The sequence below is a fragment of the Panthera pardus genome, unplaced genomic scaffold, assembly GCF_024362965.1.
Source record: "Panthera pardus isolate Hobbes unplaced genomic scaffold, ASM2436296v1 HiC_scaffold_16, whole genome shotgun sequence".
Classification (NCBI taxonomy): Eukaryota; Metazoa; Chordata; class Mammalia; order Carnivora; family Felidae; genus Panthera; species Panthera pardus.
Genome location: NW_026526721.1, coordinates 80,427,420 through 80,445,491, shown reverse-complemented (window position 1 = coordinate 80,445,491; position 18,072 = coordinate 80,427,420). Strand labels below are relative to the sequence as shown.

Sequence of the window (18,072 nt, the reverse complement as noted above, 5' to 3'; positions counted from 1 at the left end):
ACGTGTTCTTTCTCTTAACATCCCCATAGCAAGCAGAGAAGTTCAACATTATTTCATTAACCTCATGATTTCAGGCCAGCTATGATTACTCCAAAAATCGATATTATGACATCTAAATGTTTTTGACCTCATTAAAGATTTTAGAAAGATTGAGCTTATATAATACAGACTTCTATTCCTGTGCCCTATTCCTAAGTCTCACAGTGCTTGGAATGTAGAAAGCACCCAACAGATATTATTCATTTTTCTTTCAATAATGAACATTTATATACGGCATTTAATAAGTATGATGTACTCTCCTACGCAATTTATCGTCACTACTCATTTAATCCTCATTACCACCACTACAGAAGCTACTGTATTTATTTTTCTGAAACGTCAACATGTTATTCAGAAACATCCTCTATCATGTTCTAGCTGTAGGGAGGTGATGCAGGATAAGGAAGATCTGAGAGAGAAATTTGGGCAAAGTACTAAATTTTCATTTCTGGGACCTGGGAACTTGCATTTTGGTCATCTAAAAGGTAGGGATCCTGTCTGTGATCTCAGAAGTAAGCAGAGTGGGGAGCACAGCTGAACACGTCTTCATTTTCCTCCAGTTCTAACTTCATCAGGCCTGCTTTCTCTGTGGAGCCTACCCTAACTGCCCCTTCCTCCACATACCCACTCTGGACCTCTCAGCATGTACCCAAAGGTGACAACACTCCTGCTAAGTTACCCGTGTGTTGCTACATCTTCCTGTATGTTTTAATATCCCTGCACCTTGTGCTTGTTCAGCTGTGTGATCTTGGTAGGAGCTGAGGTTCTTTAAAAGTAGGATCGTGGCCTTGGGATTCTCCGTGAAACTTCAGAATGTCCTGGTCAGAGGAACTCGGTATATGAGGCTGACTCACCAAGCAGATAAAGAAGGCCAGACCTTCCCACGACTGTTGCTCCCAGACCCTGGGCAGGGGCAACTCTTAACACAGAGCTCTCTTGGTCCTAATACGCACTGATAGTAGAACTAGAAAGTGTAAGCACTCAGTTTTTCAGCAGCATGGCCTTGGGCAAGTCATTTACACTTTCTGGCTTTCTGACGTGTCAAATGAAAACAATCACACTGACCTTCTAGGGTTATTGTGAGGTTAAAATGAGATAATGTATTTAAAATAATTAGCAGAGGGGTGCCTGAGTGGCTCAGTCAGTTAAGCGTCTGACTTCAACTCAGGTCATGATATCATGGTTGGTGGGTTTGAGCCCCGTGTCTCAGGCTCAGTGCTGACAGCTCAGAGCCTGGAGCCTGCTTCCAATTCTGTGTCTCTCTCTCTGCCCCTCTCCCACTCATGCTGTCTCTCTCTCTCTCTGTGTCTCAAAAATAAATAAATGTTAAAATAATTAAAAAAATAATAAAGTGATTAACAGATATAAGGTGTTCAACAATGAAAATTATTACTGTTAATGTATTGATAAAAGGTATGAGTTCAGGCTATAATTTCCAAAAAGATACATGTTTGGTTATTAAAAAGGAAAGAGTAAGTTGTTTTCAGTCATTAAAATCAGGGGAAGATTTGAATTTATTTGGTTTCATTAAAAAAACACAAGTAAGATTAAAAACTCAACAGGCCAAATGATCTGCAACAAAAAATTACAAGGAAAAAAATAAGCAGAAGATTAAAACAGAAGAAACATAAGAAGCAATGGCAATGTATAGACCAAGTTTGGATCCTGAGTCAAACAACTAAAAATATATAAGATAACTGGGAAAATGTGAACACTGGCAATATTTGATATATAAACGGTGAAATGAAATCAAGTCACTTATGTCAAGGGGTTTTAAAATGGAGCTGGGAGGTCATCAAGTAGATGGGTCTTACCCACATCCTAACTGGGTGGAACTGTGAACTCTGACTTGGGCCAAACTTCAAATATTCCAAGGACTCAATTCTAACACCTGTAACTTGCTACAGTAAGAGTCTGCTTAGTGACAGCCTTAGTAACCAATTATATTCAGTCAAGATTCGTCTTCTGCCATCAACACCAATAAAAAAATTCTCTGTAAACAACATATACAAGCATTCCCTTTTGTCTTTAAAAACCCTCAACTTCTGTTCCCTCGGAAGGGCACTATTTGGCTTGCTGCCCAAATCTGTGTTCCCTGAACTGCTATTCTGAGGCCCTAAATAAGTGCTTTTGCTCTTATACTGGCCCTGCCTCTTTTCTCTCTGAACAGACAATAGTAAGGAGTCATTGTCTTTCAATGTGATAATGGTGCCGTGGTTATATTTAAGAAAAAGTCATATTTTTTGAATACTGAAATATTCATAGGTGAAATTATGTGATGTCTGAAATTTGCTTCGACATTTCCTGGGGCAGAGGGAATGCATGGGAGGTATAAATAAAGCATGATTGATTATAAATCAGTAATTACTGAAGGTGGCTGATGGGTACATGGAAGCTCATTGTACTTTATACTTTTATCTACGTTGGAAATTTTCTATAATAAAAAGTTTTTTAAAATGCAGTTTCTTGGGGTGCCTGGGTGGCTCAGTTGGTTAAGCGTCTGACTTCGGCTCAGGTCATGATCTCGCTCTTTCCGAGTTCCAGCCTTGCATTGGGCTCTGTGCTGACAGCTCAGAGCCTGGAGCCTGCTTTGGATCCTGTGTCTCCCTCTCTCTCTGCCCCTCCTACACTCATGCTCTGTCTCTATCGCACTCAAAAATAAATATTATCGAAAGAAAAAAAAATATATCAAATAAAATAAAATAAAATGCAGTTTCTTTCTATTGCCATTACAAAGACCCAGTCTGAGAGCCACTAGTATGAAAACATCTTTCACATCCTCTCTGGTAACTATGAACAAATATAAGTCCTCAAACTCAAAGTCCAGCTGAATCTCAGAAATAATTGGACATTTCACTTTAAACACTAGCCAAAAGAGACATAAATCTGCTATATTTGCTACCAAATTGGCACTTAAGGCTTGCAATTGTTAACACCTCAAAACCGTGGGTGGTTAGTGAACTGTTTCACTTTGGTTTGGGCGAGGGTTAACCTTTGCCAGATACTTCCCTGTTAATGTTTCAGTTTTGTTGACTCATCTTATTATTAACTGGAATTTTGACTTTTGCTATGATGTGTTATGTTTTTCCCTTTAATGTCTACTAAAGTCCCAAAAAGAGCCAAAACAATACATCTTTTTTAACGAGGTCCTATTGTCTTCTGTTTTTAAAAGTCTGCCTGTAGGCTGATGGAGGCCAGTGAGCCCAACCCTGCAGTGAGTCTTACTAGGAGCCCGCAGGCTGTTTCAGCTGCTGTGGGCTTTCCTTTCTGCCACCAGATATTATTCCCTCCCTGAAACCAACTTTAAGGAGCATTGTGAAACCAAGATCAACTCCCTTACCTAACTAGCTGTTTCTCTCTAGAGGCCAAAAAAATGTGGCGTAGGGGTGGGTGAAGAAATGAAAATAAGTTTTAATGAGATAGAGACTGATTAATTCTCAAGAAAAAAAAAAAAAGATTCCCTCATAAAGAGTTGTTTGGGCACAGAACAGGAGAAGGAAGACAAATACTGAATATCCTCCCTTGAAAAATAAGAGAAGGTGGCAGCTTTTTGGTTGGAGGCTTTCAGGAAGTTCCTTCAGCAAAGAAGGGGAGTCTTGACCCCTTGTAGAGACTTCTCCCCTTTCCAAATCCTGGTTCTCAATACCAAGGTCTCAGATGCGCTTCCCACTCTCCATACAACTGGTTCTGGTCCCAACATGGATTCCAGGAAATGTTCAGATCACTGTTGGTGACAGGACAGAAACATCTTCCCCAAGCAGGCATCACCAGTACCCATGATCCCAGATCAATCTCCGTCTGACATGTTTAGAAGGAAGAACAAGACACTACATCTTCCTCTAGGAAAAACTTGAAGCCCCTTGACAGGGTGGACACTTACATTCCAGCTTATCCTGAGGTCTCCCCGTCTCTAGCAGGGACAGGTAACACACGACATCCTTCAGGTACACTATAGGGGATTCTGAGCCTGGAGATGGAACAACAGGATTTCCCAGGAGGGTTGCAGCCACTTGGTCTTTTGCTGGCACCTGCTTCTCGGTGATCTTTGATTCTGCAATAGGCAAAAGGAAACCATCCAACGGCACTTAACGTTTAGTAAATATTAAACCTTGTTTGTTGCTCCATCATTTTCTTGGTAGAGAAAGTGTTGGTTACTTAAATATGATCAAATCAGTGGTCCTAGAAATCCAGTTTGTAGCATTCATACTCTCTGAATGGAGCCCATTCTGACACTTTTAAGAATCTCTATCATTGTAAGAAATTCACCTATACCCTGTGAATTTTCAGAAAAGATGAGAATGATTTTTAGTAATATCAATACCCAACAGGTAAATGTCATTTTGCCTAATTTTTTGGGAACACTTACTCAATTTGTAGAGTTACTTTTGGCTGGGATTCCAAAATCCAGACAATTGGTCACATACCAGTACACCTTTTTACGGTTTTCTTCTCAAATACATTCAAAGATAAAGAAAAAGATGAACATTCAAAAGAGAAAACTGGGATCAACAATCGACAAATTTCCAGGCACTCGGAAGAATTCTGACTAGCCGCAAGCCTAATCTATTGGATTAAGAAAATGCAGAAAGTGGTTTATCATACCACAGGAATACGGTAAGTTATCCCTCTGGAGTTTTCCTTCTTTTAGGTTGGAAAACTCTGTCTTTCTTGTCTTCTAATCCAGAAATATGAGGTTATTGCTAATGAGAAAACTGGGCACCTATATTTTACTGTGTGAATTATACTTTTCTCAAGGCACTTTAAGGGATATCTCTCTTCCCCCCAGCCTCTCTAGATCCATGCCCATAAGAAATGATCTCTTAATAATTTCCAGAACGAGGGTAAATTTGCAGAAAACACAGGGAAAAGTAAGAGGAAGACTGGTAGTGAAAAATCCACTTAGGTGTTGTGCCACTAAGTGGTGGAGGTCTGAAGATATAGACAGAGGGAGAGACAGCCCTGATGTAATGGCTGCTTCCAGTAATGGAAGGCAATGCAACCGGTATACTTTTTATTCAGAAAGCCAAAGTGCCAAGCAAAGGCAAACAGTTCCTATCAGTCCAGTAGAGCTGTGCAACATGAAAGCCTACCTTATGAAACAGAGCTATAAAACAAGGACAGGAAACTCCATCCTGAAGTCTCAGAAAACCAGATCTTCAGAAACAATTTCCTACTGGACAAGAAAGACCCTCAGGAGGTTGAGAGAAGATATGTTAAATTGGAGCAGAGAGCCTCAGGGGTGAGCAAGGTGGGATAAAAATACAATAGGGTGAAATAAAAATAAGGATAGTAAGATGGGGGAAACTGCAATAAAATTACATATGCAACACAAGTATTAAAATCAGCACTGGAGGAAAAGTTATGAAAAAACATAATCTATAAGACAACTGTGAGAAATCCTTTGCACTAGGTAGCCCATTATACCTCAAGTTACTGTTACATCCTCAGATTATCCATCCATGAAAACACTATTATAATGACTTCTGTTTTGACTAAATTGGAGTAACACGACCAAATTTATCCTTCTACTGAAACAAAAAACTGGACAAAAGATATGAAACAATGGGCACTGAATGTGGTAGCACCAAATGGTGATCCCAAGAGACAGAATACAAATGAGATGATCCCCATAATTGCCACATCATACTGTTCAGAAAGAGTTTCTAGGCTGTAGCACTGGTAGGTGGAACCCAGGAAGATTCTGGAAGTCTCTCTGAGCTGAAGAGATAGAGCTTGAAGCCTGGGGAGCCCAAGGTGGCTAGAGTTCACAGAGCAGAGCACCAAAGAGGAAGAAGCTGCACAGAGAGAACTCCAGAGGTCTACAAAGGGTACTCTGTGTATAATCAGTGGAGAGTTCCGTTCCATTATTCAGCTGAGTAACAATGAGTACAGATGTGCGAGGAGACTACTGGAGGCTGGAGAAAGAGTCAGTATTAGAGGGAACAGTCCCTGGAATGCACAGAGAGCCAGGAATAGTGTCTATTCTCACCAACTAAGGTAGAAACCCCCATAACTCATGAATCATTGAGTACAGTACTCAGAAGAGTTTTGTTTTGATTGTTGGGTAAAATTAGCAAATGCCTTTCTGGTCCTGGCTAACAAACCTTTAAAAGCTTGACCTGAAAAAGGTCAAACTATTTCCAAGTAGCCTAACTGTGCCCCAAAACAAAGCTCAAGAATTTTTATGGGAATATCAAAATATCCAATACCCAATGATGTAACATTTTCAATGGCTGGCATTTAATAAAAAACTGACAGGTATGCAAAGAAGAAAGGAAATATAAACAATAATAATGAGAAAAAGCAATTGAAATGACACAGATGATATAACAGACAAAAGCTTTAAAATAATTATTACAACTGTATTCCATATGTCCAAGAGGCTAGAGGAAAGATAGTACACTTTAAGTAGGAATATAAAAGATATTTAAAAATGCCTGTCTATATCAAGTGTCTAGATATGATGCGTGAAATGAAAAAAAAATGCACTGAATAGGACTTAGAGTGGATTAGACATTGCAGAAGAAAAGATTAGTCAATTTGAAGCACAGCAAAAGAAACCATCCAAAAAGACTAAAAAAAGAAAGAAAAAGAGCATCATATTGTGAGCTGTGGGACAACTTCAAGTAGTCAAATAAACATGTAGTTGGAATACCTAAAGAGGAAAGAAAGAAGTAGGAAAAAATTGAAGAAATAATGGCTAAAATTTTTCCAAATGTGTCGATATTTGATAAAAGCAATAGAACCTCAGATCCAAGATTCTCAATGAACCCCAAACACAATAAATATAAATAAAACTACATCAAGGTGGGTTGCCTAGGTGGCCCAGTTGGTTAAATGTCCGACTCTTGAACTTAGCTTAGGTCTTGATCTCATGGTCGTGAGTTCAAGCCCTGTGTTGAGCTCTGCACTGAGCATAAAGCCTACTTTAAAAACAACAACAACAAAAACCCCCAAAAGCTACACCAAAAACATCATAATCAAACTGATTAAGATCAATGATAAAAAAAATCATAAAGGAAGCCAGAGGAAAAAAGGCACATTATGTAGAGAGAAACAAAGATAAGAATGACAGTAATTTTCTCATTGGAAAGAAAGTAAGCTGAAAGTCAGTGGAACAACATCTTTAAAACACTAAAGGAAAAGAAATTGTCAACCTAAAATTCCTTACTCAGTGAAATATCTTTAGAAAAAAAAGGCAAAATAAAATTTTTTCAGATGTACAAAACTGTATAGAGCTGCACTACAAGAAGTGGTAAAGAACATCTTTTTTGTAGAATTATATCATACAGAAACTTAGATTTACACACAAGAATAAAGAGCACTGAAACCGGTAACCACATGGGAAAATATAAAAAAATATTTTTCTTATTAGTTAAATCTCCTTAAAAGATAATTAACTATTAAAGCAAAAATAATAACAATGTGTTGTGCAGTTTATAATTTAACATATGTAGAAGTAAAATGTATGACAACAATAGCACAAAGGCCTAGATAAGAAATGGAGATATATTGCAATACATTTCTTATAGTATATGCAAAGTGGAATAATATTACTTGAATGTAGACTATGATAGTTAAAACAGTCACTGTCTTAAACTATATTTAACATAGTTAAAATAATATAACAAAGTTATAGCTAATAAGATCAAAAAGGAGGCAAAATGAAATCATAAATAATTCAATTAATTAAAAGAAAACAGAAAAAGAACAAAAGGGGAAGAAAGGACAGATAGGAAAAAAAGAAAACAGATAGCAAGATGGTCCCTTTAAACCTAACCATATCAATTATCACAGTAAATGTAAACATTCTAAAACTCTAACTAAAAGGCAGAGATTGTCAGATTAGATAAACAACAACAACAAGAAGAACAACAACAAGACCCAACTACATGCTTCCAATAAGAAAGGCAGTTTAAGTATAAAGCCAGGGGCGCCTGGGTGGCTCAGTTGGTAAAGCATCCGACTTCAGCTCAGGTCATGATCTTATGGCTCGTGAGTTTAAGCCTGGTGTCAGGCTCTGTGCTGACAGCTCAGAGCCTGGAGCCTGCTTTGGATTCTGTGTCTCCCTTTCTCTCTCTGACCCTTCCCCACTCATGCTCTGTCTCTCTCTCAAAAATAAATAAACATTAAAAAAATTTTAAGTATAAAGACACAAATACATGAAAAGAATGGAGAAAGATACCATTTTAACTATAGTTAACTAGAGTTGCTACATCAATTATGAACATAATTCTAATAAAGTAGATTTCAAAGCAAAGAGTATTACCAGGAATAAAGAGAATCATTTCATAATGCAGAAGTCAAATTATCATGAGAACATAACAATCCTAAACATTCCACTCCTAGATCTTTACCTAAAAGGAATGAAAGCTGCCCACACAAAGAGTTGTACGAGAATATTCACGTTGTATATGAAATAGTCTCAAACTGGAATCAACCCAAATGTCCATCAATAGATGAATGGATAAACAAACTGTGGAATATCTACTTATATACTAAAATACTAATCAGCATTAAAAATGTGTTAATTGTTGATGCACATGACAACATGGATACATTTAAAAATTATTACGCTGAGTGAAAGAAGCCACACCAAAAAGTGTACACACTGTATGATTCTACGTATATAAAATATGGAAAATGCAGTCCGATCTATGGTGACAGCAAGCAGATCAGTGATTGTATGGATCTAGGGGTGGGTGGCTAGGGAGGGTGGGAGAAAGAGACTATAAAGAAACTTTTGGGGATGACATGGTACTAGTTTTATAGATGTATACATATGCAAAAACTTACTAATTATACACTTGAAACATGTGCAATTAATTTTATGCCAATTAGAGCTCACCAAAGCTGTTTTAAAACATTATTACAGCCTTTTACAAAGATCTTTGGGTTACTAGGACTGTGATTGGATCTGGAGCCACTGTTCTAGTCTATGAGGTGTACTGTTCATTCCAGTCATGGAAATGCTGGGGAGCAGAACGACTGAGAGGCACATAGTCCTACTAACGTTTTCCTCCTCAAGCTACCTTATATGAAATACCCCTAACCCACAGTCATCTAAGTACATCCCTCAAGGGCCATCAGTAGTCAAAGACTAACACCCTCTTCCGGATTACATAGGTTCTGTCTAGGTGCCATGTCATAAACCCTTTTGCTTGAGTGTTCTTAGGCAGACCTGACTTATTCCACCTTTTGTCTTAGTCTCTGTATTACTTCTTGCCTTCCAGTTGGGCATAGTGGAAAGAACACCAACCTAGAGGCAGAGGACTAGGTTTCTCGCTCTGGGTTTGTGTTAATGGGTGTGTGACCTTGCACAAGTGGGCTTACTCCCCACACCCAACCTCAGATTTTCATCTGTTGAAAGAGGGACTTGTATTAAAATGGGTGTTTACCAAAAGTCTTGAAGGACATGAAAAATGTTTGTGAGTATAATGGTAAGTGAAAAACAAAGCTGGTTCCAAAATTATATATATAGTCTGATTCCAATTCTGTAAAAAATCATAGAAAAAAATACATGTGTGTGTATGCATGTGTGTAATTGCACTGGTAAGTTATGGATGGTTTTGTTGTTTCCTTCTTTTTTTTTGTATTCTTCAATTTTTTTTTTTTTTTTTTTTTTTTTTTTTTTTTTTACAATATGAATGTGTTACTTTTATAAACGGGAAAAACTAAGAAAAAAATTCCAAAGACAATATTCTGAGTTGCTGAAACATCTTAGGAGCCTGAGGAACTAAATTAAAACCAGGAGACTAAAGTTCACGTTGTTTATTCCAATTAGGCCTGGCCATTCATGGAAAGGTGCATTCAGGCCTTCCTAGCTGACGTCCTGACAATGACAGACAGATTGCTCAAGGTTCTGAGTCCATATCTGGACTCAGTGAAAGCCCCTCTCTGCTGTGTTTACAGACCCAACCATTAATCCACCTGGCTCTGGAAATGAATAACTTGAAGTGGGCTGTTCGAGATCCAAGCTTGCATATTGCTCTGATAAGCCTAAATAGGCCATATCAAATCAGAATTTAGTTTCCTCTGGCTTCTGCCTGGGAAACAGGAAAAGGCTGGGATTTTCAACAGATGGCCTGATCTAAGGTGATGCCAGAACTTGGTTCTTCCTTACTGGCAGAGGCTTCTCTCTGTGGTATCTGTCTGTCCCTACATTCCTGTTTCTCGTGAACAGGGGCATCTAATTAAGACATCCACGCAAAGTAGCCCCATAGGAAACGGATTTTCTACTTTAAATCTCAAGTCACTAAAAAAGATGAAAAGATGCTATATACCTCCTTGGGCCAGCAGTCAGATCATTACCCTTTCATTATTTGACCCCAGGAAACTGATACTCTCCATAAACAAGGAAAGTGGTACATCATAAATCACTTCCCCAGGAGTAAATCTCTGGAAGTTGCTCTCAGACCCAGAATGATACGAATGTTGCAAATAAACGTGGTGGTCAAATAAGACAGCCAAGTTCCATTATTACCACCTTTTCTCAAATATCATATAATGACAGTAGCTCTAATACATCCTTCCTTGGGGCCTCAGAAACCTCAGCCACTAAAACAAATCCCGTCCAGACAATTTGGAACCTCAGAAAATGAAGTATAGCTTCTCTCAGGTTCATCTTGAAGTTCCAGATACTCAGACTAAGAAAGCCTCTGGGTAAAGAGTTTGGGTCCAAACGCTTTTCATGGTTGTTTTAGCTGCTCAGAGTTTAGAATCCCAAGGTTTCACCCTTCTCTTCCCATCATGAGAATAAGCTATGTCATAACACGCCCCTGCTATTATTCCACATAAGATTTAAGACTTATTTATAACTTAAACCCATTTTACCAAGGGGTCATGAACCTAGCATGGCTGGGTGAGATGCTGGGGAGGGAGGGTGGGTGAGCCATACTTTGCAGAGTCTTGCCCTGATGCTGCCCCTGAAGGCCTCAGGAAGGCACCGACGCTTGTCATCCTTGCTTTGTGCAGTTCTGGGAAGACTGGAATTTGCTGAACTTACGGTTCAACGGCAACTCTCCTTTCCCAACCACGTTCTGCTTTTTATCCACAGTAAATTTTTGATCTCACCAGTCCTTCAGTTACACACTGAAAAATCCTTAATCCTTCTAGTTGCCCTTCTTGCCATGACTGGAAAAAAGATTAGAACTACATCTAATATCCACCTGAAATTCTCTCATCGTACCAAGTCCCTGGGAAATAAATCAAACTAATTTTAGCCGACTTCCCCTTGCTCCTCCTCCTGACTTCCTTAAGCCGGTGCACACAAATACCTCCAATTCTCCCATCCAGGCCTTTGTGCTACAGTTATACATTTGATTTCTACATAAGTTATATTATAAACTGCACAACACAATGTCATTTAGTTTTTTTTGCTTCAATAGTTAATTACCTTTTAAGGAGATTTAACTAAGAAGACACATATTCTTTACATTTACCCATGTGGTTACCAGTTTCTCTTCATTCTCATGTGTAAACCCAGGTTTCCATCTGGAATAATTCTACTAAAAAGATGTTCTTTGCCATTTCTTATAGTGCATCTGGGCACACCCTTACCATCCACTGGTAGAGTCATCTGTACCTCAGCCCTACAGCTGCCTCTTTATACACACACACACACTCTCTCTCTCTCTCTCTCTCTCTCTCTCTCTCTCTCTCTCTCTCAAACCCTCATCATATACTTTCTCCTGAGAAGGCTCCCCTTCTCCCCCTTCTGGCCAGGCAGACCCATCAGAAGTAAATATTGAATGAGCTTTCCTGTTTCAGGGCTAGTGAAGCATGAACCCACATCAAGACTCAGAATCCCAGCACAGTTGAGTGGTGGGGGCCCCCAAGATGGAGGCAGGCAAGATCTGCTCAAAGGACATACAATGACATGGAGACATGCTGCTGGGTATATCTCTCCCTCCTCCCAAGGATGAGGTATTCCCCAGTCCCCCTCAACACTGCAAATCATGTATTACAGAGACTTACCTGTATCAGGGGCACATGCCTCATCTGCTTTGGCACCATTATCCACATTCTGTATGTTGGCATCTGGGGAGTAAAAACAAGATTTAAGGACCAGCCTACGTTCTCCAGCTTCTTACAGAGGCAGGCAGGGGACTTTCCCATGGGGCCTGGATCACTAGACTTGTGTGTCTCTTTGAGTATCAGCTGGGTTCATGCTGATTTGTTGGGGCTGACTGTGTCTCCCTCACTATAGCCCAAACTCCAAGAAGACAGTGACCACAATTTACCTTCCTCTGGTCTCTGACACTCCTGGGTTCTTCCAGCCTGGGTACATGAGCTGAATGTGCTCCATCCAAAGGCTTCTTGCAGCCTTTGCAGAAGACTCTCTACCCCCTGCCACACATTATTTGATGCCTCCTCTCCCCCCCTCCACCCTCCCTTTTGAGCCTGGGTGCAGGAATTCTGCTCCTCTTTATTCCTCTGAGAAAGCGATCAGACAGCACTTCCTGTGAGACCCCATGGGGAAAGGAGTCCTGGAGTCCTGGTTCTCATTTCCACCCCGTAAGGAAGTTACTCTGCACAGGGTACCCCCTAGGAGTTCAGCCTGTGGCTGTGGCAAGTGCATTACAGCTGCAGCATCTCCCTTCCATCTTGGGGAATGTTGGTCTGTGTACCTGGGCCACTGGCCTCATTGCTGGCCCCCTCCGTTGGGTGGTCAGGGGTCTCCTGTCTGGGCTTCTGGCTGAAGGCCAGGAAGAGGTGCGTGCTCAGTGGCTGAGGAAGGTCCACCTCCAGGTATGCCCTCATGAACAGCTTGAAGACATCATAGCTAATTGGCTGAGGAAGAACAAAGAGGGAAAAAGTCAGTGCAGAGAAGCAAAGGGACAGAGAAGAAGGAGAGAAGAGAAACTTGGGGCTGGCGGTGGGGGGGGGGGCGCTGGCAGGTGAAAGAAATGAAAGGAAAGCAGAAAGAAGTGCAGTGATGGGTAAATGCTGGAATGAAAAGGTCAGTGGGTGATGGAGGATGACAGGCACAGGGAGCAGGGAACAGGATACAAGAAAGAGAAAACACTGATGGTTGCATGTTGGTGCTCACAGGAGGCTTCTGTAACAAGACGTGTCTAAAACTAAGTAGAAAGGGGGTGATGGGGAGCAAGCACTGGGTGTGGAGGGTTCTGCCCACAAGCCGGACTTGGTCAGTGCCCTGGAATCCTAGTTAAGATGAAGGATGTAGCTGAAAACACGGTAGAAAGATGGGTCTTCTGTGGTATTTCCATTTGTTTGTGTTGTGAGGGATGGGATTCCTGAGTATTTGAGTCTCAGAAAACAGGAAAAGACAGGCTCCATCCTTCATTAGTTTCATAACTGACCTTCCCTGGATGAACCTCAAGATTAACAGGCGAGGGTATGTGTCTGGCTCAACTGCTCTCTAAACATGTCCTTGCGAAGGTTTTAGGCACTAGGAGAAGAGCAGGAAGCCAAGGACAGAAGGTAGAATCAAGAAATGTGCCAAAAACTAGAAGCTCTCCCTGCTGTATCTCTCCCACTACTGCCTGGCTTATGGTCCCAGGCTGGAAGCAACCATGCCAGAAAGGGCTGCTGTGCTCAGCAAACACTCAACAAAGACAGTTTGCAGTGAATCATCACTGGCTTGTGCCCTGATGGCATCAGATTCTTCATCAAATCGGCAGATGCTCCTGGAAATCACTGAGGAAGCTCTACTCTAAGATCTGCTGTGCAGGCTTTTGTAAATAACAACAGCCATGAGAATAAAATCCCTTTCTGGGAGCCTATTTGGTTCTCCTTTCAAAATGTTGATAGCATTTAACCCCTTGTCTCTTCTAGAAAATCTGAGAGCCTTCCCAGAACTACGAGCCACCTTGAATATACACAATTAGGTTTGGGATACAAAGTTTTGGCCCTAAAAACAGGGGATGCTCTCCTGGTCCCAATGGGAGGGAGCTCACACAGCAGTTTCTACTTGTCCCAGGTGGGGCTGTTCTACACATCTTCTTTACAGAGTGGAGGAAGCCTGATTTGGCCGGACAGAGGAAAACGCAGGCTCTTAGCAAGTTAAGGGATCTCAAACCAAATGGTGAACTCACATTTCTTGTGACAACTACCAATCAGTCTCTATCTCTCTGTCTTTTCTGCCCCTGAGTCTCTGGGTCTCTCTTTCATACTTTTTTGGTCCCTCTCTGTCTCCACAGCATCACCTCAGAATGTCTCTTCCTTACACATCCTCCTCTTTTTTACCAGTCTGTGACAGCAAAATCTTTTCCTCCTACTTTCCAAGTGGAGCCCACCCACTATGACCCTTGATTCCAGCCTCCCTGCATCTGGAGGCATCTCCCAGCATCTGCTTCTCTACCTGCAAGCACGTTCAAGGGCACTGCTCCAAAGAAATGGTTGGTTACTCGAATTACTGTCCTGTCTTTCTTCCCTTCCCCTTCAACGTTCTCCAGCCAGACCACACTAGCCTCGTCACCTCCTTAGTCCCATTTGCTCTGGGCTCTAGCCCATCACCTCTGAACCCACTCTCTTGAAGGTCATAGGTTCAGTTGTCTCTTTTCAGACTTGCTCATCTTCGGCTTCTCTGTAGCATTCCATCCTCTCTTCTTAAAACTTTCTGTTTTCTGTGGTGTTGTGCTATTTTGGTTCTCCTCATTCTCTGCTTTGATTTGACTATTTGCTGATGTTACTGTCCTTATTTTAAAAGGCTCTTTTTGCACTGTCTTTTCCTTCATACTATTTTAATTGGCAAGTACTGTTTCCAACATTCAGTTGACCCTTGAGCAACACAGGTTTGAACTGTGCAAGCCCACTTACATGCAGAATTTTTTCAATAAATACAGAACAATACTGTAAATGTATTTTCTCTTCCTTATGATTTCCTTAATGACATCTTCCATTCTTTAGCTTCCTTTATTGTACAATATAATACACTATATACAATACAAATAACATAGAAAATGTGTGTTAATCAATGTTTATGTTAAAAGTAGGGCTTCCAGTCAACAGGAGGCTATTTATAGTTAAGCTTTCAGGGAGTCAAAAGTTATACATGGATTTTCAACTGTGTGTGTGTGTGGGGGGGGGGGGGGTCAGTGACCCTAACCCCCACATTACTCAAGGGTTAACTGTAGTTTTGAGCTCCAAAGTACCCTGTTAATCTTTTTTGGTTAGCATCAAACTGAGAACTATCAACATAAAATATTTCTGGAAAACAGACTATCCTAAATGATTTTTAAAAAGAGAAAGTTTAACTAAACAAAGTCTAACATAATGCTCTTAAAAAACCAAAGCTGAAAGGTCATCAAACAAGATCAGAGTGGGATTTAGGAGACTTCGTGACTGGTCTCAGCTCTACCACATTTCCTCTGCTTTGTGAACCTCAGTTTCTTTGACAGAAAATTGTGAGGGATGAACTAAAAGGTCTCAAGTTCTAAACTTTTATTATATTCCTCTCTGAACCAGCTCCTCTTCCTAACCCTGCTGTTTGTTAATGTCAACAATACCATCATTCTCCCGATATTCCAGGCTCAGCTTTGAACCCCCAGTCATCTGAGATTAGGTCTTGTCCTTTACTTCTGTTCATGGTTCTTCTGTAACATCAGTCACATTCAGTCTTTTCTGTGTGTCCACTGCCCATCTGCCACCACTCTCACAAGAAGGCCATTGAAGGCCCAATGTTCCTGGTTTCAGACTTCTGTTTCGGGCATCCTGCCTGGACCACCGTAATACTTCTCGAAGGCTTCCTTGCTTCCACCCCATCTGTCAGTCCTCTCATCTTATCCATCCTTGCCAAACTGATCTTACCAAAGCACAGTTCTGATCAGATTGCTTCTCTACTCAAAAACTTTCCATGGCTTCTTATCACCACAGGAGAGGTTAGATCAGTTTTAAAATCATGTGCCCTTCTATAACATTTAAACATGCATTCCCATTTATCTTTACTTATAAATTATATACATGTACTATTGTGTTCCTCTAATACATTATAAAACATACACAAAAGAAGAAATTAGAAAATAGAAGTTAGATGAGATAAAAATCAATGCAAATAGAAAATCTAATATGTAGTGTTCCCATATTCCAGTGGATCATCCTGTATACTCCTTGAGTCCTCTGGGATTCACAGCCCTCCCATAATTCCACTCCAACCTAGATTTGTAGCTACTTTAAGTACTGAGACCATTCTGGTATGTTCTCCTATAATTCCCTACGTGTACCTCCACATTCTATCCACACTGATCTCCATGTTCTTTCCTGATCAAGCATCCATGCATAACACATAATCTGCTTCCTTCTCTACCCTTTAAGAGGTTAAAATTCTAGCTACCCTTTAAGGTCCTGCCCACATGTCACCTCCTCTAGGAAGCCTAGTATGATCTCCTATACCTGAATTTCTGTACTTTTCCTCTTTGGTTCCTATCCTATCACACTTATATCTGCTGCCCTCTATTAATATATAGTTGTTTGTGACATATGTATCCTTAGTCCCTCAACTAGATCTGGAGCTCTAGGAAGGTAGTAAAATATCTTATTTCATCTAAGTATCTGCCACACCATCTACAATAGTGTTGCCTGAGAGGTATTTTAGTGGATGTTGGGTTTCTCATTGGTACACTTGGCTGTCACCAATTATTGTGGGTTCTATTCAGTAATTATATATATATATATATATATATATGCCTTTTAGATATCTATTCAGTAATTATATATATATATATATATATATATATATATATATATATATGCCTTTTAGATACAAGAAACACCTTGGGGAACACACCGAAGAAATACACATGGGTCCACACCTTCAAAGAGACTCAGGTATTAAAATAATTCTAGTACAGAATCAATAGTGGTGAGTGCCATAGGAAAAGAACAAACTGTTATGAGAACTTAGAAAACAATGATTGAACACATGTCCAACCATTCATGATCATATTCTGGGCAACAGGATGGCACAGAATAAGCCCAGAAACAAAGGTCATTCATACCAGAACAGCCTAGATGTCCTCATGTCACTGAGGCTCTGAAAGTTCAGGGACTTGCCCCAGCCACCTAGCAGTAAAGGAAAACCAGAAGCCCAATCTTCTGACTCCCAGTTTAGAGCTCCTGTTACCATATCTGTTCTGGGTCCCAGTGTTAACATACGGCTCCCTGCCACCCTCTCCGGGAACCTCAAGTACAGTAGGCAAAGAAATGTGACTGTGTGCCACTCTCAAAGTTATACCTGGGTTATGAGTAAGTTCTTTATGAGCATAAGCCAGGCTCAGAGTAGTTGCTAGTGAATGTGTGATAGGTAGAAAGTGGTGTTCTATGTCAAAACCAGATAAACAAACACTATGAGGCAGGTTAGCAATTCTCTGAGCTCTGGAATAACATGCTAGGCACGGTCATGGCACAGGCCTGGTTTTTTTTCCCCCCAGAAACTGCAACTTTCATGTAGGAGATAGCTGGACAATTGCTGTTTCTGCAATCTGTTTAAAGTGTTAATTCCTATACAGGTTAAGAAGGGAGGGGAACTAGATGGACAGCTTACTCTGCATTGGGCAGTTTACATACATGATCTCAAGTCTTAAAATAACAGTATGAGGTGGGACTATTACTGCCATTTTGTGGATGAAAAAAATTCTGAAAAGATAAATAACTTGTTCAAAGTCATAAAGCAAGTGATAGAGCTGGGTTTTGTGCTTAGATGTGTCTTGAGTCTAAGATCATAGGGCCACCAAGCCACCTTGCCCCTTCTGTTCCACTGTTCTTGTCCACTTTCTGGCTGTCTTCTGCTATACTCAGTTCTCCAGAGAATCACTCAGTGCTGATGGGCAAGGGCATGGCCAGATGCAGTGCTCCACTCTGCAAACTTTTTAAAAAAAAAATGTTTATTTGAGAGAGAGAGAGCAGAGGAGGGACAGAGAAAGAGGGATGGAAAGAATCCCAAGCAGCCTCTGTGCTGACTTGGGGCTCAATCCCACAAACCGTGAGATCATGACCTGAGCCGAAATCAAGAGTACGATGCTTAACCGACTGAGCCAGCCAGGTGCCCCCAACCCCCAACTCTGCAAACTT

General features: G+C 40.6%; 1 protein-coding gene across 10 annotated transcripts in view; it reads right to left on the bottom strand.

Annotated features, from left to right (window-relative positions):
- The window catches only part of DGKG (diacylglycerol kinase gamma), a 214,136-nt gene that overhangs the window by 137,014 nt on the left and 59,050 nt on the right, over window positions 1-18,072 (bottom strand). For all 10 annotated transcript variants that reach the window (XR_002084030.2, XR_008422496.1, XR_002084023.2 and 7 more), the window contains 3 exons: window positions 12,669-12,831; window positions 12,016-12,078; window positions 3,920-4,090 (listed from right to left, as the gene is read on the bottom strand). Coding sequence is in view for 1 of the 10 variants with exons in the window: in XM_019463428.2 (XP_019318973.1) it covers window positions 3,920-4,090; window positions 12,016-12,078; window positions 12,669-12,831 (397 nt within the window). In the remaining 9 variants the exon portion in view is untranslated. The remainder of the gene's footprint in view (window positions 1-3,919; window positions 4,091-12,015; window positions 12,079-12,668; window positions 12,832-18,072) is intronic.